The sequence below is a fragment of the Dendrobates tinctorius genome, unplaced genomic scaffold, assembly GCF_039654945.1.
Source record: "Dendrobates tinctorius isolate UK_male_01 unplaced genomic scaffold, ASM3965494v1 ptg000274l, whole genome shotgun sequence".
In the NCBI taxonomy this organism is placed as follows: Eukaryota; Metazoa; Chordata; class Amphibia; order Anura; family Dendrobatidae; genus Dendrobates; species Dendrobates tinctorius.
Genome location: NW_027361941.1, coordinates 4958 through 29716, shown reverse-complemented (window position 1 = coordinate 29716; position 24759 = coordinate 4958). Strand labels below are relative to the sequence as shown.

The 24759-nt window shown below is 47.0% G+C and overlaps 1 protein-coding gene across 1 annotated transcript; it reads right to left on the bottom strand.

The window, feature by feature from the left end:
• Positions 1-23689: 23689 nt before the first annotated feature.
• LOC141072520 (oocyte zinc finger protein XlCOF29-like) lies at positions 23690-24193 on the bottom strand (the record flags this gene model as incomplete). The annotated part of the gene is made up of 2 exons (XM_073559792.1): positions 23690-23914; positions 24044-24193. Coding segments are annotated over 2 exons (375 nt in total), but the record flags the coding sequence as incomplete, so codon positions are not given.
• Between the last annotated feature and the right edge of the window lie 566 nt (positions 24194-24759).

Sequence of the window (24759 nt, the reverse complement as noted above, 5' to 3'; positions counted from 1 at the left end):
AATCCAAAACTGGATTATGAATCTGTAACCAGGGAAACCCCAGAACAATAGTATCATGCAGATTATGCAACACCAAAAATCTGCAATTTTCTTGATGGTCTGGGGCGACCCGCATTACCACCTGGGTCCAAAACTGGGGTTTATTTTTAGCCAAAGGAGTAGCATCAATCCCCCTCAAAGGGATAGGCGTCTGCAGAGGTGTCATCGGAAATCCACAACGTTTAGCAAAATCCAAGTCCATTAGGTTTAGGGCTGCTCCCGAATCCACAAAAGCCTTGGCGGAAAATGTGGACAGGGAGCAGATCAGAGTAATAGCCAGAAGAAACTTAGGTTGAACACCCCCAACAGAAAACGTGTGTGCAAAGCGTTTCTCTCGTTTAGGACAGACAGAAATAATATGCGAGGCATCTCCACAGAAAAAACACAACTTATTACGCCTTCTGAACTCCTGACGCTGCTCTCTGGAACAAACTCTATCACATTGCATAGGTTCAGACATTTGTTCAACAGGTGTCAACACCTCTCGTGCAGCTTTGCGTTCGCGCAAACGCCGATCAACCTGAATGGCTAATGACATAGAATCGTCAAGACCAGAGGGAACAGGAAATCCCACCATAGTATCTTTTACGGCTTCTGACAACCCCTTCCGAAAGAGAGCAGCCAAGGCATTATCATTCCAGGTAGTAAGTACTGCCCACTTTCGGAATTTTTGACAGTACAATTCTGCAGAATCACGACCCTGGCTCAATGCCAGCAGGGTCTTTTCAGCCTGATCAATGGCATTAGGTTCGTCATACAACAACCCCAAAGCTTGAAAGAATGCGTTCACATTAGTCAGAATAGGATCATCTGGTTTCAAAGAAAACGCCCAATCCTGGGGATCGCAACGCAGCAAAGAGATGACAATTTTAACCTGCTGCGTGGAGCTCCCTGACGAGTTAGGCTTCAAGGCAAAAAATAATTTACAATTATTTTTGAAATTCAAAAATTTAGACCGATCCCCAAAAAATACATCAGGTGTAGGAATCTTTGGTTCAGCAGCATGTGAATGAGCAAGGTAGGCGGAAATTCCCCGCACTTCCGCAGCGAGCTGCTCCACACGATCAGACAATTGATTTATCTCCATTGAGAGAAAAAAAAAAAAATTCCCCCTACGGCCTCAGAGATATAGAGGAAAAAATATACACTTTTTTTTTTTTTTTTTTAACAATTCTTTCCTGCTATTGAGTTCCCTAGAATCTGCGGTATGGCGGGTGATTCTGTTATGAATGAGTCACCGTAGGAGGCAAAAGCAGAAATACAAGCTAAGTCCAGAAAACCAGAGAAGTTGGCAACTATCAGATTGCTGACCCCTGAACCTATCAACACAACTAGCAGTAGCCGTGGGGGGTTCCTACAATGCCCTAGACCCCTCGATCACAGCCGGAGAAATACATAGGCCTAAAGAAAGAAAGGGGAAATCTAAACTGCCCCAGAGCAGACCCCAAAGCAATAGGCAGCCCCCAACATATAATGACGGTGAAGCAAGATGAAAATACTAACACAGACAGAAAGATAGACTGAGCAAAGACGGGGCCCAAAACTACCTAGATAGGAAAGGACAGGAAGGCTGCTGTCTGCAATCTGCCAAAACCCTATCAAAGACATAAGCCAACAAGCTGATATGAAAAAGGCCCTGAAGCAGCTAGGCTTCAAAAACTAAATCAGCACTCAGGTATTTTCAGAAGACAGAGCTAAATGAATTCAGCACACCCCAGCAGAGAATGGCAGAAATCCAGAAAAACAAAGCAAAACAAAGTCTAAGCACAAAAGCAAAAGGCTGAGCAGCAAACTTAGCTTTAGAGCAGGAATTCAGACTGGTCTCCAAGGATCCCACAGAGAAATCACCCGCAGGGCAGAAGGGCGTCGGCAGCCTTATATCCAGTCAGTAACTCCACTCAGCCAGTCATCATCATCAGCCTCAGGTGTTTGATAATCAGGCTCACTACCTTTCTTTACCAGAAGAGGGAGTTCCTCGGGCCTCAGTAATGAAGGGGAAAATGAACTCACAACACCTTCCAGTCCAGAGAGCGCAAAGGCCGGGGCCCAGTCCCCAAGGTTGATTGGATCTTTATGTCCGGCAACAGACACCGGAGGAGTAGTGAACCGCTAACGCCTTGCTCCCATCATAGACTTGGGACACAACAGCAACTGAATAGAGAGCTGGGATGCAGTGAGGAGTCCCCAAAGCAAGCTACAGCTGTCTGTCATACAAGTAAAGACTAGGAACACCTAGGGAGAAGCATTCCAGGGTAACTAAGTACTGGAGTGCTTCGCACCTAAAGGCGCATTGGAGGAGTCGTTCAGTGAAGGTACATATTGGCGGAGTGTGGAATGGAGAATCCTATCCTGCCTGGAGGTTGGCTGGAGTCCTGACCTGGAGAACACAGTACGGAGGCAGGCAGTTGTGTGAACTGAAAACAGTGAGTAAAGCTTTGGAACTGCATACTCTGGTGTCCTCCAGTTATTCCAGCACCGCTACACCTGAGTAACAACATCTATACCATTCTTCGCCTCTCCTCATCCATTGCACCTACACTGCCCTGGGACTACAGCTCCACCTGTGGAGAGCTATACCATCTCTGCTGCACCACACCATCAGTCCCAGTGGATCTGCATGCAGCGTTGGCTCAACACCTTACTTGCCAAACACCACGGGTGGCGTCACAAACTATTCTACCATTAACTACATCACCGCCATTGATATTGGGCGCCCAGGGCCACGGACCGGGTCACCGCTGCTGTGACACATTCCCGCCTGACACCGGCCCGGTACCAAGTACCCCGCTGCCCTGGGTGTGCGAGGGCGACCCAATTTTGGTGTCACGAACAGGATGACGAGACCCGATGCCATCGGGTTCTGTGTGCCTTGGATTTGCAACTTTTGAAAATGTGCAGAAGACCAAATTTAATAGACTCTAAAATGGACATTAGAAATGGCCGCTGGTGCGGAGAAGAAGGGCGTGAAGAGATGGGAGGTCCTAAGAAAAGACCGCGAAGAGTATTGGGCCGTCCCTGCCTGAATTACTATGTGACAGATGCATGGCCCACCCCCGAGGGGTTCGTATACTGGCTTCGTATGGAGGCGCTGGAAGAAGACGCCGCCCCGGAAGGAGGGGCAGAGGAAGCCAGTGGCGAGCAGAAGGGTGGAGCAAGGAGAAGAACGCCAGAACGCCATTTTGGAGAGTGAGGGAAAGAGGCCTGCGGAGCGCGGGCAAGTGCAAACCCTTGGCGCCATGGCTGACGGCTCCAACCCGAACTCCGGAATGAACCGCCAGCAATTAGAAGATGAAATCGCTGAACTGACTACCCGTCTGCAGCTACGAAGAGAAGCGCTGGAGAAGCTGAGACGGCAGCGCGCCCCGGCGGGGCCTACACCAGCGGTACCACCCTCTCCATCGGTACCCGTGGCTACCGCACTGGACTGTCCCCGGGCGGCGCTGACCTACACATCTACTTTGACCGTGCGGTTGAGCACCACCGGCCCGGAGAAGTTACCGGAGGACCCGGGAGTGGAAGCAGAGCTCCCGCCTGGACCTGGAGCCGAGGCCGCACTGCCGGGAGACCTCAGGTATGTCTGATGTTCCTTCCCCTGAGAAGACCCGGGGTTGCCCCACCGTTGCAACGGCCGGCCAGGTTGTGTTAGACCTGGTCTGGGACCGGGAAGCCAGTCCCCGGGAGGAGATACCGGAACCCCCAACGGTGGCACTGCAGGCCCCAGTAGGCCAAAGCAGGCCCCGGGAGGAGCAGAATGAGGCCTATTGTCGAGCCACCATTAAAAAGCTGGCAGATGAGTACCGGGAGAGGGAGCAGAGGAGTTTGGCTGTACTGGGCCCGGATCTGAAGAGAAAAGTGAGGACCCGTGCTGGGCATTATGGTTCCCAGGATGCAGCTGGTTAGGGGCAGGTGCTTAATGTGAATAAGGAGAGGTTTTGGATTCATCACGGACCCCAAAGCATTGGTGACCTGTTCTTCAACCGGCGAGATGTGGAGCCCCATCTGAGGAGAGGGCATCCAGATGGAGACCTGCAGTCTGGGGAATATGTGACGTTTACCCTGCCTCATGACTCAGGGGATGGTACACCCTGAATGTACGACGTATCCCTGCAGAGTTCATCGAGAGGTACCTGCCATCAACACCAGTCAATGGTCCATCCACCGGTACCCCACAGACTGCTCAGGTACCTGTTTCCAAGAACAAGGCTGCTATTGCATCACCTCCAGTTCGGCGGCCCAAACCAAAGATCTTTGGCTTGACACCGTGGGAAGAGGAGTACCTGCGGATTGCTAATGACTACTTGGAATCTGGTAGCCGTTAAAATAATTTACAAAATCTCGTTACCCAGGAGGGTTTTCTTTGCACCAGTTGTGCCTTGTTTGCTATCATGTTTTTACGGTAGCACTTTTGTTGCCTGCTTTTGATTGGCAGTGTTTTTCTACAAATGGAACTGTGGAGATCATGAACGCTGTGTGATCCAAAACTTTCTTGTAAATAGTTTGCACCCCTTTGGGTGCTCTCTCTTGGTTTTACATATAAAGACTTTGCGAAGATGATGTTTTTGAATGGACACTTTTCGAAGAATGATGTCTACCTCAAGGGACACTGAAAGAAATCCCGGCTGGGAGCAGTGTTCAGCACTTTGCAAGAATTTTGAATGTTTTATGATAACGTATTTGATAATGTTGTGTCTTATGAAAAGTAAATGTCTTTTATAGAGTTAGAAAAGTTTTGAGATAGAATGTGAGAATTGAATAAAGACTGAAGAATTGAAAGTGACAGGTGACAGGCCAAGAGTAGATGGTCAGTGTCTTGCGTCCAGTAGAGAAAGAGAAAAAGAGAATAATTGATAGCAAATGTAATAAAGAAAATGTGTTGAGTATAGCACTTTGAATTAAGAATTGCACTTAAGTAAATTTTTGATACTAAGATAGGAAGTTAGCCTGTTTGTAACGTTTAAGAAATGTGCCTCCTACATTAGGAAGATTAGATAAGTATTGTTAAACAGCATTTACAAATTTTTGTGTGTTCCTGTATTGTACCTTTTGTTGTCTTGCAGCCCGCGGACATGCTGTGATTAACGGGGGGGTATGTGGCGCCCCTGAGGCTTCAGTTGCCACAGAGGTACTGCACCTTCTCCTAAGGTGTAGTTCCCCACCATCCAGGTAAGGTGGGAGCTCCTGACCACACTCCACACCTGCATTCCACACACAGGATAGTTCAGTGGGGCCACCTAACAGCTTCAGGCTGGGGTTAGCAGAGCACCCCTCGTGGAACCCTGCTTCGTAACACGAGATGTGCTGGGAGGCGGGTGGAGTGAGATGATGCAAAAGAGTGGGAAGAGTGAGAGTTAGTGAGCAGTTGGTTAGAGGAGAGAGAAGATAGGTGTCTGAGGGACGTGCTGCAGCAGGTCCCAGTGATCTGGGCTGCTGGCATGAGAAAGACCAGAGAAAGAGACTGATAAGATTGATAACCTAACCTTCCATAAGAGAGATAGAACAGATCGGAACGAAGGAGAATAGAAGGATGGTGGGAAGCTGGTTGAAGAAAGACAGAGAACCCTTCCAGTCCAGAGAACGCAAAGGCCGGGGCCCAGTCCCCGAGGTTGATTGGATCTTTATGTCCGGCAACAGACACCGGAGGAGTAGTGAGCCGCTAACGCCTTGCTCCCATCATAGACTTGGGACACAACAGCAACTGAATAGAGAGCCAGGACGCAGTGAGGAGTCCCCGAAGCAGGCTACAGCTGTCTGTCATACAAGTAAAGACTAGGAACACCTAGAGAGAGGTATTCCAGGGTAATTAAGTACTGGAGTGCTTCGCACCTAAAGGCGCATTGGAGTAGTCGTTCAGTGAAGGTACATATTGGCGGAGTGTGGAAGGGAGAATCCTATCCTGCCTGGAGGTTGGCTGGAGCCCTGACCTGGAGAACACAGTACGGAGGCAGGCAGTTGTGTGAACTGCAAACAGTGAGTAAAGCTTTGGAACCGCATACTCTGGTGTCCTCCAGTTATTCCAGCACCACTACACCTGGGCACCAGCCTCAATATCATTCTGCGCCTCTCCTCATCCATTGCACCTACACTGCCCTGGGACTACAGCTCCACCTGTGGGGAGCTATACCATCTCTGCTGCACCACACCATCAGTCCCAGCAGATCTGTATGCAGCGTTGGCTCAACACCTTACTTGCCAAACACCACGGGTGGCGTCACAAACTATTCTACCATTAACTACATCACCGCCACTGATATTGGGCGCCCAGGGCCACGGACCAGGTCACCGCTGCTGTGACACATTCCCGCCTGACACCGGCCCGGTACCGAGTACCCCGCTGCCCTGGGTGTGCGAGGGCGACCCAAAGACATGCCTACTGTTGATATTTTAGGGAATTTACAAACAAATATTTCCGATGATCCATTCTCTTTTTTGGTAAAATTTGAGCAGGCCTATAGAATGGTAATGGACCTTAGACCTCACGAAGAGGTCGGCCAAGTATCTATCACATAGATAGTATGTGAAAATACAGTATATACTGCTCAGGGAACACTTAACTTTCAGAGATAATTTCCAATTTGTCTGCACTATTAATTAACAGCTGTTACAATGCCAAACTAGGGCAGTCCCTATAGGAGAAAAATCACAAGAATAAAACTGTATTTTCACATACTATTCCTGACACTGGAGGGGCTTATAAACTTACACAGTATATAGTCTGAGGTCTGGGATCTGCCAATATGTGGCTAGTTTTCTGACTGTTTCGGATAACATGATACATGATTTTAGTTTTTTTTGTCTAGTCTCGCTTGAATATAAGTCAATATTAAATGGTCTCCTGATGAGTCGTCATTGGTGAGGATGATGAAACACATAGAAATTAGAGGCTTGGAGAGTGAGTGTGTATACGTCACCTCACCCTATATACTGAGATGTGGGATATATGTTTTTTCTATTAGTCACCTTCAGACTAACCTTCAGGGGGTGAATTATGGGTATAGATTTACATTTGGAAGTAATAAACTTTAGTTTTATCCTTTTGTCAGCAAACATGAGGAATGACAAGAGACAACCCCTTTAAGATCCAATTTTGGTTAAAATGATTCCAACAAAGGCTTCTCCCCTATGTGTCATCTCTGATGTTTATTAACAGTTGATTTCCAAGTAAAATATTTCCCACATTAAGAAAATGAAAAAGGCTTCTCCTCTGTGTGACTGCTCTGATGTCTAACAAGATGCTCTTTCCGGATAAAATATTTCCCTATTTCCCACATTCTGAACAGGAAAAAGGCTTCTTCTCTGTGTGGGTTCTCTGGTGCCTAACCAAATTTGAGTTAAGATTAAAACATTTCCCACATTCAGAACAGGAAAAAGGTTTCTCCCCTGTGTGAGTTCTCTGGTGCCTAACCAAACTTGAGTTAAGATTAAAACATTTCCCACATTCTGAACAGGAAAAAGGCTTTTCCCCTGTGTGAGTTCTCTCGTGCCTAACCAAATTTCAGTTAAGATTAAAACATTTCCCACATTCTGAACAAGAAAAAGGTTTCTCCCCTGTGTGAGTTCTCTGGTGCATAACACAATTTGATTTTTTGCTAAAACATTTCCTACATTCTGAACAGGAAAAAGGCTTCTCCCCTGTGTGAGTTCTCTGGTGAGTAATAAAATGTGATTTTTGTTTAAAACATTTCCCACATTCTGAACAGGAAAAAGGCTTCTCCCCTGTGTGAATTCTCCAGTGCCTTATCAAATGTTTGTTAATATTAAAACATTTCCCACATTCTGAACAGGAAAAAGGCTTCTCCCCTGTGTGAATTCTCTGGTGTATAACAAGGTCTGATTTCTGATTAAAACATTTCTCACATTCTGAACAGGAAAAAGGCTTCTCCCCAGTGTGACTCCTCTGGTGCCTAACCAATTTTGAGTTAAGATTAAAACATTTCCCACATTCTGAACATGAAAAACGCTTCTCCCCTGTGTGAATTCTCTGGTGGTTAACAAAATATGATTTCCGTGTAAAATATTTCCCACATTCTGAACTTGAAAATGACTTCTTTGCTTTAGGAGCAGTTTTTTTTTTATTGCCTCTTTTGTGACTTTGATTTTCCTTAGTAGTCAGTAATGAATCAGAAGATGGGACCTGTTTCATAGGATCAAATGACAGATCTTGGCTGTGAATGGATGATGGTATATCTGGAGTAATGGCATTCACTTCAGTTGTATCTTGTAGGATCTCAAGATCATCAGATTTAAAAGTTGAAGATGTCATCTGTCCCTCTGATCTCCTGATACAGTCCTCTGCTAAGATAAAAAACAATTATTTTAATAAAATATCCTTGAGTTTTATATTTTTGAATGTTTCTACTTAAACTGTAAATAAAAATGGCAAGCTATGTAAAAATCTTTATTTACCAAGACAATGACAGTTCACAGTCTAATAGAAAACCTTGTTGGATGAACCAGTAGTGTGCGGTGTTCAACTGTTTGTTCATTCTGCCTCCCAAATATTGAATAAAAAGAAACCAATCAATGTTATGTAGGCGAAAATAATACCAATTCTCATCTCACAAAAAACAAGTCCCCACTCAGGTCCATCATCTGTCAATGGAAAAACAGAGGTTCCCACACTATTAGTGGCTCAAAGGCTGTTGAAAAGCAACAGGGTTTCTATAACCCAATCCGGCAAAATCCGCTCTCCCTTCGGAGTCTTGCAGTGTGCGCAAACAACATTTAGGATCTCTGTATTTAGCAATATTATAGTGAGAAGAACCCACTTAATTTGCGGTGTCTCCTGGAGCACAATCTGGGCACTATGTGCTGGGTACGAAAATGGCAAATGTGTAATTTTCACTCTCCAACATCCACTGCGTGTTAATTTCCAGAAAGTGGCTGTGGAGTCAAAATATTCACTCCTCCTAAGGATTATAACCCTCAGTGAATTAATTTATAAAATGGAATTACTTTATGGGGATTTCTACTTTTCTGGTTTTCTGTCATTTAGTTATATTAGGGCTTCTGCATATGGTGTGTCCAATCTCATCTGGGATCTGTTCCTGCAGTCCAGGTGGAGTAATCTGCTCCCTACTTCAGCCAATTGGAAAGTACCACACCCTACTAAAGCGCAAAGCACATGGCCGGAATCTGCCAGATACAGCGCTGTTCTCCTCTGGTTCAGTCCTCTGTGCTCAGCTTGCGGCTTGTGTATTTGTTTCCTGCTGTGACCGTGGCCCGTTTACTGACTACTCTTGTGTCTTCTGATTCTGTCCTTCTGGTTCTGACCCAGCTACCTGACTATTCTTCTTGCCATCTAACACCACAGAATAGCAGGTAATACCATGGGCCAAGCCTAGGGGTCCCTGTGTAAGTCCAGATTCCATGTAAGGGTGTTAAAGGGCGATGAGCAAGGCAATCCTTGGGATATGGAAAGCAGAGAAGATAGAGCCAAGCATGTTCATGGTGGACATCTTTTGAGCTGCCAGGTGACCATGAACAGTGCTCCCAATACATTGTGTCTGCAAACTATTCCAGCTAGATCTGCATTCATATAGCTAAATGGCGCTCCTTCCCTTCTGAACACTGCCATGTGCCCAGACAGTAGAGTACAACCGTATGTAGGGTATAGTGCGAAGCTGGGAAATAATTTGTAAGATCCATTTGTTTTCTATTATCCTTTGTGAATAATTTACCACCACATAAAGTGACACACGTCAGATATTAATAATGGGGCCTGATTAACACAAAACTGGCTGCAGGAAGAGGTTAAATCAGAGGATTTTGGACACTACTGTAATCAAACACTGTGACTATAGACAATAACATCTACTGAAATGATCAAACTCCACAGTCTCCATCAGTAATAAATGAGCAGCTAGTGGTGAAACCTCTCTGGGGTAATTAGAGTATGGGGCTCGGTGACCTCACAATCTAAACTATCGTAAGGTCCAATATTTTCTGTCAGATGAGTTTCATGGAGAAATATTACACATTTATAGAGAACTGTGTATAATAGTGCAGAGCTGAGAGGTCTTAAAGGGAACCTGTCAGCAGGATTGTGCTCAGTAACCTACAGACACTGTCAGGTCAGCGCCGTTATACTGATTACAGTGATACCTGGTGAAGAAATCCGTCTTGTGGTTGTTGGTAATCTGTATTTGTAGTTTTCAGTAATGAGATTCTCGTGCTCTGGGGCGGGGCTGTGGGCGGGGCTTTATGTGGTGCTCTGATTACATATTCCTCTGTATTGGCCTATGACAGGTCGCTGATCCCTCACTGACCTGCCCCCCATTTTTATGTAATGCATATAATAGTGATGAAAACATAGCTAGAATCAAAGGTAGATATAACAATCATATTTCTTGATTAGAGATACTGTCCATGAATCATGAAAAGCAATAAAGAACCTTTGGGAGCTTAGATCCCTAGAATAGAGTCAAAAGAAGGTGTGTGTATAAGAAAAGTCACAACTTCCATCTTATCCCTGTTTATCAAAAAAAGTATGACAAAGCCTTTATTTAAATCCACCAAAACAGGGCATATAAATATACATATAAAATGCTCCACACCTTATGTACAAAAACTAATAAAATCAGGCGGACAGCAGCACAACCATGGTGCGGCCACACAGGCATGAGGTAATTAAGACAGAGAGCAACACGATGTGATAGTAACCTAAGAGGACTATTACATGTGCGAAGCTCCCTTAGGCTACTTTCACACATCAGTTTTTCGCCGTCAGGCGCAATCCGGCGTCGTGCCAGAGCGCCGGATCCGGCAAATGTTATGTAAAACCGGATGTGTGAAAGATGCCTTAATCACACATGAACATGAAAAGAGGCGTTTAGAAAGACAATCAAACCGCAAATGTACATTCAGCAAATAAACACTGGCAAATATAGGAATACGTATGCACACCACATATTGCCAAAGTGAGAGTATCGTTCCGTATTATATTACCATAGACACACGTATTGTGGAGACAAAAAAAACAGTAACAAAATATGAAAGCCAATGCTCACATGAGATTGAACCAAACCCTCTTACCCATGTTCAAAGATGCCTGTGCGCCACGCCAAGGCCCCGACGCACGTTTCGCTCTCGCTTCCTTATTTTTGATAATCTATAGATGACTATTGTGAGGGTTAGAAAAAGATTAGAGCCAGCAAAACGTCACCAGTGGTGGCGGCGCCTGCGCAGTAGCACCTATAATAAGAGATAGATGCTACTGGACAAGCACCGCTGGTGTTGTGCTGTTCCATGCATGTTTCTAGTTAAAGAAATGTATTTATGTTTTTTCGCTTGTCTCTGCTGCCATCTACTGGCCAGACCATTTAGTTCCTCAGTCTTTCCTTGTTCAGCCTATGGGGAGGGGCTTCTCTTCAGCCTCTTCTCTTCCTGTTTGCTCAGTCATCGGCAGACATCTTACCTGAGAGAACTGTTCTCCCTCATGAGCTGAGGAAGCAAAGTCTTTTGACCCGCAAGTAGCGACTCCAGAGACAAGCTCCATGCAAGAGACTCAATGTAATGTTTGGATCGTTATCTACGGAATAAACCAACATTGTTCTTCATCACAACGCGTGTATGCTTATCTGAGAAGCTGCTAAGGGTCATGTCTGCCTCGCTTATTGGATACACAAAGGTAGGAAACTTCTCTCACTTACATGTCTGCATACCTTTAATCGCCATTAAGTGGGGACAGAACAGTCAAAAGACTAGCTTGCCGGCCCATACAAGTCAGAAGACTACTTTTAAAGCTCATAAGCAGCTAGAAAACCTCCTTATAGCCCAGCACCCCAGCTACAGATCTCCATCTGCCCCGTCTCCCTATGTGTAATCTGCCCAGCAACAAGCCTCGCACACCAGTCTGCCTGCAGCAGTGCACGTCTGGACAAGCCTAGAAGTAGCTCCACCACCTGCCACATCTTGCAATAACTCTGCTCGTACTGTTAATGAGGACTGTCTATGCACCTGCTGTTTCCTTCTGGCCACATCGCTCCTAAAGGCCTGCAGTACTCCATACCTCATTACCGCGCATCAGCGATCCGCGAACCCCCAAGTTTCGCCAAAGCCACTCTGGGAATCTCATCCGGGACCTCCCGCAGAGCCGCACAGCGATTTTTGGACCCCGATTCAAAAGTTGAATTTTTTAAAGAGACAGTACACCTTTATTCAAAATGGCCGAAAAAGACCTCGGACAGGTCCCTACTGATGAAACAGTGCAAATACAACCTGATACCGTCCACGATGAAGCCCAGGAGGCAGACCCCACATCTCAAGCAGACCAAGTCACCCGACCAAAACGTTCTGCCAAACCAACTATAAAGGTGCTTGAAAACTATCACAATATGAAAGATGAGCTATGTGATCACCTGGAAGAACAGTGGGAATGCGTCACCTCTTATATGTCAAGACTCGAATCCTCATCAGGCAACGCCGCAAGCTTGCAATCCGTCATGGAGCGGCTGAACACCGCCCGTGAAAGGTACAAGAGACTATCAGCAAAGTACATCGCTCTTCTAAAAGATTTTAATTCTGATGAAGCTCTTCCAGACCTCAGTGAGGTGCTAGAGACGGACAAGGAGAGAGACGCCAAGGTCCAACATGCCATAAACAAGGCTGAACACCGTATCTCTCACCTGCAAGAAACCAGGTCACACCGATCGACCTCATCTAAACGTTCCTCTCGGTCATCCAGGGCATCGTCCTCAAGAAGTTCAACCATGAGCGACAGGATACTAGAGGCCCGCATAAAGGCAGAGGAATCCAGAGTGAGACGTTCTTTCACTGAGAGAGAAGCTAAGGCAGAGGCAAAAAGGGCAGAAGCAGACATGGAAGCAAAAAGGGCAGAAGTGGAAGCCAAGAGAGCAGAAGCAGAAGCGGAGGCTCAGCTGAAGATTCTTCGGTCACAGATGGAAGAGGAGGTCGCACTAGCTAAAGTGAGACTACTTGAGCAGGCGTTGATCCAAGGTCCTGATGCAGCTAACTCGCCACCACTGGAATCAGACGATCCAGTCAATCGCACGAAAGACTATGTACTAAACCAGCTACCTGTAGCAACCCCGGTCTACAGTACCGTCCAAGTCGACGACACCAAAACCTCCAACGTACTTCCAGAGGTGCCAGTACCCTCGAAGGCACCCGAGCTAATTAATGACAGTCACCCAGAGATACCTTCTCAAACACAGTCACCACCACAAGATCGCAACCAAGTGTTTCCTGACCCACCTTCACAGCTCAAGCGGTATTCGTCAGATTCTTCAAGGGCTAAACCACAGCTCAACCCCGCAGCAACATCATTCTATCCGGGAACAGCTCATCCATTCACACCAGGCGGCCCATACGCCCCAGGGGCATCACGAGTCGTCGTGGCAACGAGTGGTGAGAAGTTGGATATGTCCGAGTTCGCCAGGTTCATGGTGAGCAGAGAGCTAATCAACACCAGTCTTACGAAGTTTGATGATCGTGCAGAGAGCTACAGGGCCTGGAAAGCAACCTTTAAGGCAGCCATCGCCAATCTCAACCTAACTGAAGAACAGGAACTTGACCTCCTGATAAAGTGGTTAGGTCCAAGCTCTTCAACCCGCGTCAGGAGCCTCAGAGCGGTCCACGTGGGACAAGCAGAAGCAGGTCTCGCTGCCGCATGGCAAAGGCTGGAACACACCTTTGGCAGCGCAGAGGCAATAGAGAAAGCCCTATTCAAGAGACTGCAGGATTTCCAAAAGATCAACCTTAAAGACGTCCACAAGCTGCAAGACCTAAGTGACCTGCTAATGGAGCTGGAGCTCGCCAAAAGAGACCCTCGTCTGTCTGGGCTGTGCTATCTGGATTCAGCCCATGGAGTAAACCCGATCGTGGTGAAGCTGCCATACAGCCTGCAGGAAAGGTGGGCAATGTCAGTATCCAGATACAAAAGAGTGAACGACGTTACCTTCCCTCCATTCATCCACTTCTGCAGGTTCATCGATGAACAGGCCCAGATGAGGAATGACCCCAGCCTCGACTTCCTAGAGTCCAACGCTTCGACAGCCGCACCAACTCCTGCGCCAAGGTATGAAAACACCACATACAAACGCAGAGACACTAAGAGAGCTGTGAGCGTTAGGAAGACCGAGCTACCGTCACCTGCAACGCCCACAGACGAACAGAACATCGTCTCAACACGAGATAAATCCTTTAATCGTGAATGTCCCATCCACAAGAAGCCACACTCGTTGACCAAGTGCAAAGGGTTTAGATCCAAAACCCTACAGGAGCGCAAGAAGATCCTCACAGAGCTCGGGGTTTGCTTCAAATGCTGCGCATCACTTGAGCACATGGCCAAGGACTGCAAATCCACAGTCAAGTGTGGGGAGTGCCACAGCGAAAAGCATGTTTCAGCCATGCACTCAACCCGAATAGCTAGAGACACACCGGCTGCAGTCACCACCGCTCCCGCTCCAAGTCATGGCGGGGAGCCACAGAATCAGACCGACACCGCCACAACTGTCTCCTGCTCATGCTCAGAAGTATGTGGAGAGGGCCGCATGGAGAAATGTTGCGCCCGAATATGCCTCATCAAGGTTTACCCCGAAGGACATCCAGAAAAGGCAATGAAGGTGTATGCCATCATAGACGACCAAAGCAACCGGTCCCTGGCAGGAGCCAAATTCTTTGAAGCCTTCGGAATTAGTGGACCATCAGAGCCCTACACCTTGAACACCTGCTCAGGCCGCATAGAGACTAGCGGCAGAAGAGCCCAGGGATTCATCGCTTCTCCTATCAACGGGAAGACTGAAATACCTCTGCCAACGCTAGTTGAATGTGACCAAATACCCAGCCATAGGAGTGAAATTCCTACCCCAGAAGCTGTACTTCATCAGCCGCACCTGAAGCACCTCGCAAGCGTCATCCCACCTATGGACAACAACGCGGAGATTCTACTCCTGCTCGGCAGAGACAACCTGAGGGTACACAAGGTGCGACAACAGTGCAACGGACCTGACTACGCACCATACGCCCAGAGACTGGACCTCGGATGGGTAGTCATAGGAAACGTGTGCGTTGATCGATCAGAAATCGACTCCTTCAGGACCTACGTCCATGGAGACGGACGCACAACCTGCCTAAGGCCATGTCCTCATCACTATGAAGTGAAAGAGAAGCCCCCAGACTCAATACAGCTGCCTGACATCGCTTCTTCTCTGCGTACCGACAACTTGGGAAGATCAGTCTTTCACATCACCAAGGACGACGATAAAGTAGCCTTGTCAGTGGAGGACAGAGAATTCATCGACATAATGGACCGTGAGTTCTCTAAGGACAAAACCGACCACTGGGTCTCTCCATTACCCTTCCGATCCACCAGGGTAAGACTGCCAAACAACCGAGACCAAGCTCAGAACAGATTCAACTCTCTTCAACGTTCAACGAACCACAAACCTGAAATGAGGGAGCATATTGTCGCCTTTATGGACAGAATATTTCGCAACAACCACGCGGAACCCGCTCCTCCCGTGAAGAAGAACGAAGAGTGCTGGTATCTGCCTTCATTTGGTGTCTACCACCCACGGAAACCGAACCAAATCAGGGTTGTCTTTGACTCCAGCGCCAAACATGGAGGCGTATCACTCAACGATGTCCTCCTCACAGGTCCCAACCTGACGAACAACTTAGTAGGAGTGTTGCTGAGGTTCAGGAAAGAACTCGTCGCCATCACTGCCGATATCGAACAGATGTTCCACTGTTTCCTAGTCAGGGAGGACCACCGGAACTTCCTCAGATTCCTGTGGTTCAAGGACAACGACACCAACAAAGAGACGGTGGAATACCGAATGAGAGTCCATGTCTTCGGGAACAGCCCTTCACCCGCAGTAGCAACCTACGGTCTCCGAAGGACCGCATCAGAGGGAGAGTCTGAGTATGGCACAGACGCAAGAGACTTCGTTGAAAGAGACTTCTATGTAGACGACGGACTCAAATCACTGCCCACTGAAGAAGCAGCCATTGATTTGCTCAAGAGGACCCAAGGTATGCTGGCCCAGGCAAGGCTCAGGCTTCATAAAATCGCTTCAAACAGCCCGACCGTAATGAGAGCCTTTGATTCGGGTGATCACGCCCCTGGATTCAAGGACATTGACTTGGGGCTAGACAGCCCACCCGTGCAGAGGAGCCTAGGCATCAGATGGGATCTCGCAGCCGACTCCTTCGGGTTTCAAGTGAATTGCTCGGACAAACCGTTCACAAAACGTGGTGTCCTCTCCATAGTGAACAGCTTATTTGACCCGCTGGGGTTCGTGGCGCCCATCACAATACAAGGCAAATCCTTGTTGAGACAACTATCTGAAACTGTCAAGGATTGGGATACCCCGCTCCCCTCCGACAAAGAGAAAAAATGGGAAACTTGGAAACAGTCGTTGTGCGGATTGAACAATATTCACATCCCGAGATGCTACACCAAAATCTCCCTTGCCTCTAGCGGAAGGAAAGAACTCCACGTCTTTTCAGACGCCTCCACAGAAGCCATAGCGGCGGTTGCATACCTGAAGGTGATGGACGCCAGCGGGCAAAGCTACGTCGGATTGGTGTTCGGCAAGGCGAAGCTAGCCCCGAAGCCCGACCACACCATCCCCAGACTCGAACTCTGTGGAGCCGTCTTGGCAGTGGAAATTGCTGACTTCATACTACAAGAACTGTGTATCGAAATAGATGAGGTCCAATTCTACACCGACAGCAAGGTCGTTTTGGGTTACATCTACAATACATCGAGACGATTCTACGTGTATGTCAGTAACCGCATCGAAAGGATCAGGAGATCCTCCAAACCGGAACAATGGCGTTACGTACCATCGGAGCTGAATCCAGCAGATCTTGCAACCAGACCCATGTCTATATCTTCTTTCGTTAACTCTTCTTGGCTTACAGGTCCAGGGTTCCTGCTGAGACAGTCAGAAGAAGGTGTCCAGGAAGACTTCAGCATCCTAGATCCAGACAACGATCCAGATGTTCGAACTGAAGTCCATACCCTGACCACCAGTGCTGAGAAAACATCCAACCTCGGCTGCCAACGTTTTGAACGTTTCTCCAGCTGGTTAAGACTCGTCAGGACTGTTGCCAGGTTAGTGCACATCGCCAGATGTTATCGTGCAGACTTTAAAGACAAGGACTGTCATCGCTGGCATGTATGCCACAGACCTCTTTCTGCTGAGGACATCTCCCATAGTGAGTCCCTCATTATACGCCACCTCCAACAGAGCGAATTCGCCACCGAATGGAAGTGCTTAAATAACAAACAGCAGATTCCATTAAGAAGCCCCCTCGCCAATTTAAACCCAGTAATGGACAGCTTCGGCTTACTGAGGGTTGGCGGTCGTTTAAGCCAGGCTCGTTTCGGTGTCGCAGAGCAAAATCCTCTCATCATTCCCAACAAACACCACGTTACAGTCTTACTGATCCGTCATCATCATGAAAGGGCTGAACACCAAGGCAGGCAAATTACAGAGGGCACTCTACGGTCTGCAGGCCTCTGGATTGTCGGGATGAAGAGACGTGTAGCACAAATACTTCACGATTGTGTGCACTGTCGCAAAGTGAGAGGAAAGCAACTGTGCCAACAAATGGCCGACCTACCTATAGATAGACTTTCCATGGAACCACCTTTCACCTATGTGGGCCTAGACGTTTTCGGACCATGGATGGTATCCACACGCAGAACTCGTAGCAGCCGTGCGGACAGTAAGCGGTGGGCTGTGCTATTCACCTGCTTGAGCATCCGAGCCGTTCACATCGAGGTGTTAGAGTCCATGGATACCTCCTGCCTGATTAACGCCTTGAGAAGATTCCTCGCCATCAGAGGACCAGTAAAGCAGCTGAGGTCCGACCGCGGCAGCAACTTCGTCGGTGCATGTAGAGAGCTGAACATCGACACCAAGCCAATCCAAGACCAGCTGGCAGACAAGGGTTGCACCTGGATCTTCAATTCTCCTCACAGTTCTCACATGGGAGGCTCCTGGGAGAGGATGATCGGAATCTCACGCAACATCCTGAACTCCATGCTAAAGGACGTCAACTCCTCGAGACTCACACACGAGACTCTAGTGACTCTTTTAGCCGAAGTCTCAGCCATCATCAACTCGAGACCCCTTGTGCCGGTGTTAATGGATCCAGAGGTACCAACCATGTTGACTCCCAACATCCTTCTTACCCAGAAGATCGACAACGCGGTAATTCCCAGCGGAGACTTCACTCATGCCAACACCTACCAAAGACACTGGAAACGAGTCCAATATTTGGCCGACTACTTCTGGAACCGATGGAGGAAGGAATACCTTACCATTCTTCAAGGGAGAAGAAAGTGGCGACATCCCAAGCCGAATATCAAGGAAGGAGATCTGGTCCTCATGAAAGACCAGACCACTGAAAGGACTGACTGGCCTCTGGGACTTGTTACCAGGACACTGCCTAGCCAGGACGGCAACGTGCGGAAGGTGGAGCTGAGGGTCTTTAGGAAGGGTGAGACGAAGATCTTTGCGAGGCCAATCCATGAACTCGTCCTCTTACTGCCTATCGAGAGCGCCACTACGGGATGAGCGTTCTGCACCCGAAGTTTGGCCGTTTTTCTGATTTTTTGAACTTTAATTGTTGCATTTAACATGCCCTTTCTATTAGGTTTATTATTATTATGGACAATAGTGGAATCCCCATAGTGAATTCCAGACGGGGAGTGTGCTGTTCCATGCATGTTTCTAGTTAAAGAAATGTATTTATGTTTTTTCGCTTGTCTCTGCTGCCATCTACTGGCCAGACCATTTAGTTCCTCAGTCTTTCCTTGTTCAGCCTATGGGGAGGGGCTTCTCTTCAGCCTCTTCTCTTCCTGTTTGCTCAGTCATCGGCAGACATCTTACCTGAGAGAACTGTTCTCCCTCATGAGCTGAGGAAGCAAAGTCTTTTGACCCGCAAGTAGCGACTCCAGAGACAAGCTCCATGCAAGAGACTCAATGTAATGTTTGGATCGTTATCTACGGAATAAACCAACATTGTTCTTCATCACAACGCGTGTATGCTTATCTGAGAAGCTGCTAAGGGTCATGTCTGCCTCGCTTATTGGATACACAAAGGTAGGAAACTTCTCTCACTTACATGTCTGCATACCTTTAATCGCCATTAAGTGGGGACAGAACAGGTGTCATTTTGCTGGATGTAATTTTTTTCTAAGCCTCACAATAGCCACAATATTAAAGGCATTATCACCAATAATATCAATGCTATTATATGCATTATGTAATAATGGGGGCAGGTCAGTGAGGGATCAGCGACCTGTCATAAGCCAATACAGATGAATATGTAATCAGACCACATAAAGCCCCGCCCACAGCCCCGCCCCAGAGCACGAGAATCTCGTTCACTGTTAATCTAATGTATAAAGCTCAAAGTGTGTATGTATGTGTGTATGTATGTGTGTGTGTATATGTGTGTATGTCCGGGATAGGCATCCGCACCGTCGCAGCTACAGCCACAAAATTTGGCACAGTCACATTTCTGGACTCCAAGAGCGTCCTAAGCTATGTTGTGAGGGGAAATTTTAACCCCGCACGTTCCAATTCACCAAACAATTTTGCCCCTATCTACATACTGGGGGAAAAAGTGTTTGCGCGTCAAGCCCCGCCCCTCATTATGATGTCATAATGCCCCTATTTACATACTGGGGAAGCAGTGTGTGCGTATCAAGCCCCGCCCCTCATTATAATGTCACAATGGTTGCCATGGCGACGCTGATGTCATCATAGGTTGCAAGCCCCGCCGCCGCTCATTATGATGTCATAATAGTTGACTATGGGATGGAGGATATGTATGATGGGTATATGGGCACTGGACTATGGGATGGAGGATATGTATGATGGGTATATGGGCACGGGACTATGGGATGGAGGATGTGTGATGGGTATATGGGCACTGGACTATGGGATGGAGGATATGTATGATGGGTATATGGGCACTGGACTATGGGATGGAGGATATGTATGATGGATATATGGGCAAGGGACTATGGGATGGAGGATGTGTGATGGGTATATGGGCACTGGACTATGGGATGGAGGATATGTATGATGGGTATATGGGCACTGGACTATGGGATGGAGGATATGTATGATGTATATATGGGCAAGGGACTATGGGATGGAGGATGTGTGATGGGTATATGGGCACTGGACTATGGGATGGAGGATATGTATGACGGGTATATGGGCAAGGGACTATGGGATGGAGGATGTGTGATGGGTATATGGGCACTGGACTATGGGATGGAGGATATGTATGACGGGTATATGGGCAAGGGACTATGGGATGGAGGATATGTATGATGGGTATAAAGGCACAGGACTATGGGATGGAGGATGTATGATGGGTATATGGGCACTGGACTATGGGATGGAGGATATGTATGATGGATATATGGGCACGGGACTATGCGATGGCGGATATGTATGATGGGTATATGGGCATGGGACTATGGGATGGAGGAAATGTATGATGGGTATATGGGCATGGGACTATGGGATGGAGGATGTGTGATGGGTATATGGGCACTCGACTATGGGATGGAGGATATGTATGATGGGTATACGGGCACTCGACTATGGGATGGCGAATATGTATGATGGGTATATGGGCATGGGACTATGGGATGGAGGATGTGTGATGGGTATATGGGCATGGGACTATGGGATGGAGGATGTGTGATGGGTATATGGGCACTTGACTATGGGATGGAGGATATGTATGATGGGTATATGGGCACGGAACTATGGGATGGAGGATGTGTGATGGGTATATGGGCATGGGACTATGGGATGGCGAATATGTATGATGGGTATATGGGCACGGGACTATGGGATGGAGGATGTGTATGATGGGTATATGGGCACGGGACTATGGGATGGTGGATATGTATATGGGCACGGGACTATGGGATGGAGGATATGTATGATGGGTATATGGACACGGGACTATGGGATGGAGGATATGTATGATGGATATATGGGCATGGGACTATGAGATGAAGGATGTGTGATGGGTATATGGGCACTCGACTATGGGATGGTGAATATGTATGATGGGTATATGGGCATGGGACTATGGGATGAAGAATATGTATGATGGTTATATGGGCATGGGACTATGGGATGGAAGATGTGTGATGGGTATATGGGCACTCGACTATGGGATGGAGGATATGTATGATGGGTATATGGGCACGGGCCTATGGGATCGTGGATATGTATGATGGGTATATGGGCACGGGACTATGGGATGGAGGATAATTATAATTTGCTATAACTAACCACAGTTAGTTACTATGCCCAGGCAGCACCGGGGTCTTCAGCTAGCTACAAATAAAGATTAAACAACAACCACAAGACAGATTTCATCACCAGGTATCACTGTAATCAGTATAACGGCGCTGACCTGACAGTGTCTGTAGGTTACTGAGCACAATCCTGCTGACAGGTTCACCTTAAATTTAGATCTCAGACATTTGGAAGTGGCAATGGAGAGATTTTTTTCAAAACTATCAGGGAGTTACAGACTCACATAAGTGAGGCCGGCCGATCCCGCCACAATCAAACCATCATACAGAATAGAGAGTCAAGGGTTCAGTGCACACTCATAAGATGTATAATGCAGAATTTCATTTATTACAGTCCAAAATACTGGTCTTACAAATGAGCAGTAGTCATAAACATAGCAACCAAGGTTGTAAAAAGGGACAACAGCTACATCAGACATTTCGCCCCTCCCGGGTCTTACTCACTGAATCACTAACAGAAAAGAATAAAATGTAAATACAAAGAAACAGACAAAACTGTAAGTACGAACAAAAGAATAAGTAACATAAAAGGTAAGACCCGCTCATTTGTAAGAGCAGCTTTTTTTGGACTGTAATAAATGAAAATCTGCATTATAAATGAGTGCGCGGTGAACCCTTGACTCTCTTTTATTTGGGACTTCTCAGTCCTTACACCAGCACCTCCCCTATTAGACTGTGTGCGCCTCAATACTATACCTCTGTCATCATACAGAATGAACAGGTAAAAAAGACATAATTTATTACTCGATGTAACATCCCCAACAACAACGTAAATATGAAGGGAGAACTCCATCACTAAAACAGGGTTGCCCTCATTTATGGTGGATCATTGGAGCCACTGTGAGTCCTGACCAGAAGAGTAGAGAAAGTATTAGCGCCCCCATTTCAGGAGAGACCGTGCAGTAATCTGAATTCATTAGGATCAAAAACAATGTAATTTATGACGAGGAGTGAATCCATGAAACCAGGGCTGGAGCCAACACATCTCCTGCAGGCGGGAATAAATGTATATTACAGCCCTCAGCCACGCACAGCTTAGAGATATATCATGGCACAGGTGGAATGTTTGTCCTGTAGATTATCACAATCCTCCTGGAAGTTAGTTGGTTTTAATACAAATTGAAAAGTCAGGATAAAGGGAAACTCTGCTGTTGTTGTAGAGAAATTCACACTTGGCCTCACTGCACATTTACTGTTGTCGATCATAAAAGGGAAGATTGGCCAGAAAGACTGGACCTGGTCTTGTAGGGAACATGAGACATTCAGCAGCACAGAAGGGAGAGAAGATTCATCCGATAAGATCTCAGGGATCTAGGAAGCCAAAAGCATCATTACCCTCCTCCTTCTCTTACTGGCCCAGCATAATACTTTTTTACAAGTGATTTTCTATCTTGTCAGCACGTTCTACGTACGCTGTCATTTGGCTTTATAGTTACAGATCTGGGCAGGTAACGGTCAGCGTCTCCAAATACCAGGGGGTAGGTGGATCCTCCAGGTGGGAAGTTCTATAGAAATGGGCTTTCAATGCCCAAAGTCATTTGAACAGTTTTGGGTGGAGGAGAATGTTGTGATCTAGAGGCAAAATGGTGATCATGGTAATACGGCCGGACTACACCACCGATAAAGCAGCCACAGCCGGTGACTGAGAGGAATCTGTGACTTCTCTGCATTCAGTGGTTACTACTCACCTGGGCAGTCATATGTGGGAATCTCCTCTTTACACCGCTCATCACCCCTCACATATGTCTCTGTAGTAATAATATGAGTCAGATCTTCACCCTGAAACAAATATTGTAAAAGTAACAGAAAGATGGAGAAGTCCCATCTATGATCAGCTCTAATCCTGCCATCTCCACCGTTCTCATTACACAAGTATAAAACATATAATACTGGTGGATAAAACAAGACTGAGCACAAGACCTTCACAGCCGTCTACACATCATAGGGGAGATCTCCTGACACCTTCTCTCCATCTACCTGATGATCCTGAGGAGCACTGGGATCTTCTTGTTTACAGTCCTGTGGAAGAAGAGGACGGGGACATCTCTCTGGTGTTGTCCTCTTACTGGATAGATCTGGAGGAAACACATACAGGGACTGAATTCATTCTCTACATACAGATAATTATAGGCCGTGTGTATTTAGTCCTGTCTATTACCTGGTGATGTGAGGGGCTGGGGAACCTCCATTATGACGTCCTTGTACAGATCTCTGTGTCCTTCTAAATACTCCCACTCCTCCATGGAGAAATAGACAGCGACATCCTGACACCTTATAGGAACCTGACACATACAATGATACCGTCATCCCCCGATCCCTTCATAGTGTTACTGTATAATGTCCCAGCATTCCCAGCAGTGTCACCTCTCCTGTCAGCAGCTCAATCATCTTGTAGATGAGTTCTAGGATCTTCTGGTCATTGATGTCCTCATGGATCAGGGGGTGAGGTGGAGGCCCCGTGATTGGGCTCAGGGGTCTTCCCCATCCCTCGGACACAGGGTCCTGACAGCGATCACTAGAGGTCTTCTTCACCACTGTGTAATCCTGGTTATGGAGAGACACATTAATAAATCTCACTACAGACATTTCCAGAGTCCTCACCTCTCCAGTTCTGTCCATCTGTTATTCCCATAGATAAGAATGATGGAATGTGATGTCATCAGAATCTCTCACCTCTCCAGTGAGACGGAAGAGGATCTCTAGGGTGAGGTGTAACATCCTCTCCGCCATCTTGTCTCTGTCCATATCCATCCTTGATGGGGAAATCAGGAAAATTCTCTTCTGTAGAAGATCTTCACTGAGAGGATCCGATATTGTAGAAACCTGAATGAGAAGAAGATGAGCCGATGTAACATCATAAGAATCCTGTGTAATAATACAATTACTGGAGATAATAAGGGAAACATATGAGGAGATTTATTATCTTACAGGGTTTAGTTTTCTTCCCTGACATCTACTAATAAAACCTATATATTTAGGCCACAGACAACAAGCAGTTTCCTCCTCGGAGTCGGCAGCTGAACACGTTCCTCATAGACTCATCTTCCATAACGCTAATTCTCGTCTCATTACCGACACTGGAATCGGCATTAGCAATACTGCAGGAGATATTCATTACACGCGACATGAGAAATAACTCCTTCATGATGAGGACGACATCTTCATCTTCTACTGCGGCTCTAGAGACAGATGTGGCCAGAGTCGGTCACTGCCTCCATCCCCACCGGCCGTCTATATGAAGGTTTCCCGTCTTCCCCGCACTGGAATCTTCTCTCCCGTTAGATCTCAGCTCTGAGTCACACACAGAAGTTTGAGGCTTTTCTGGAAGAACAGGACAGGAGAGATCTGAGGCCGATGTCTCCATGTACAGGGTTTCCCCTCGGGATAAG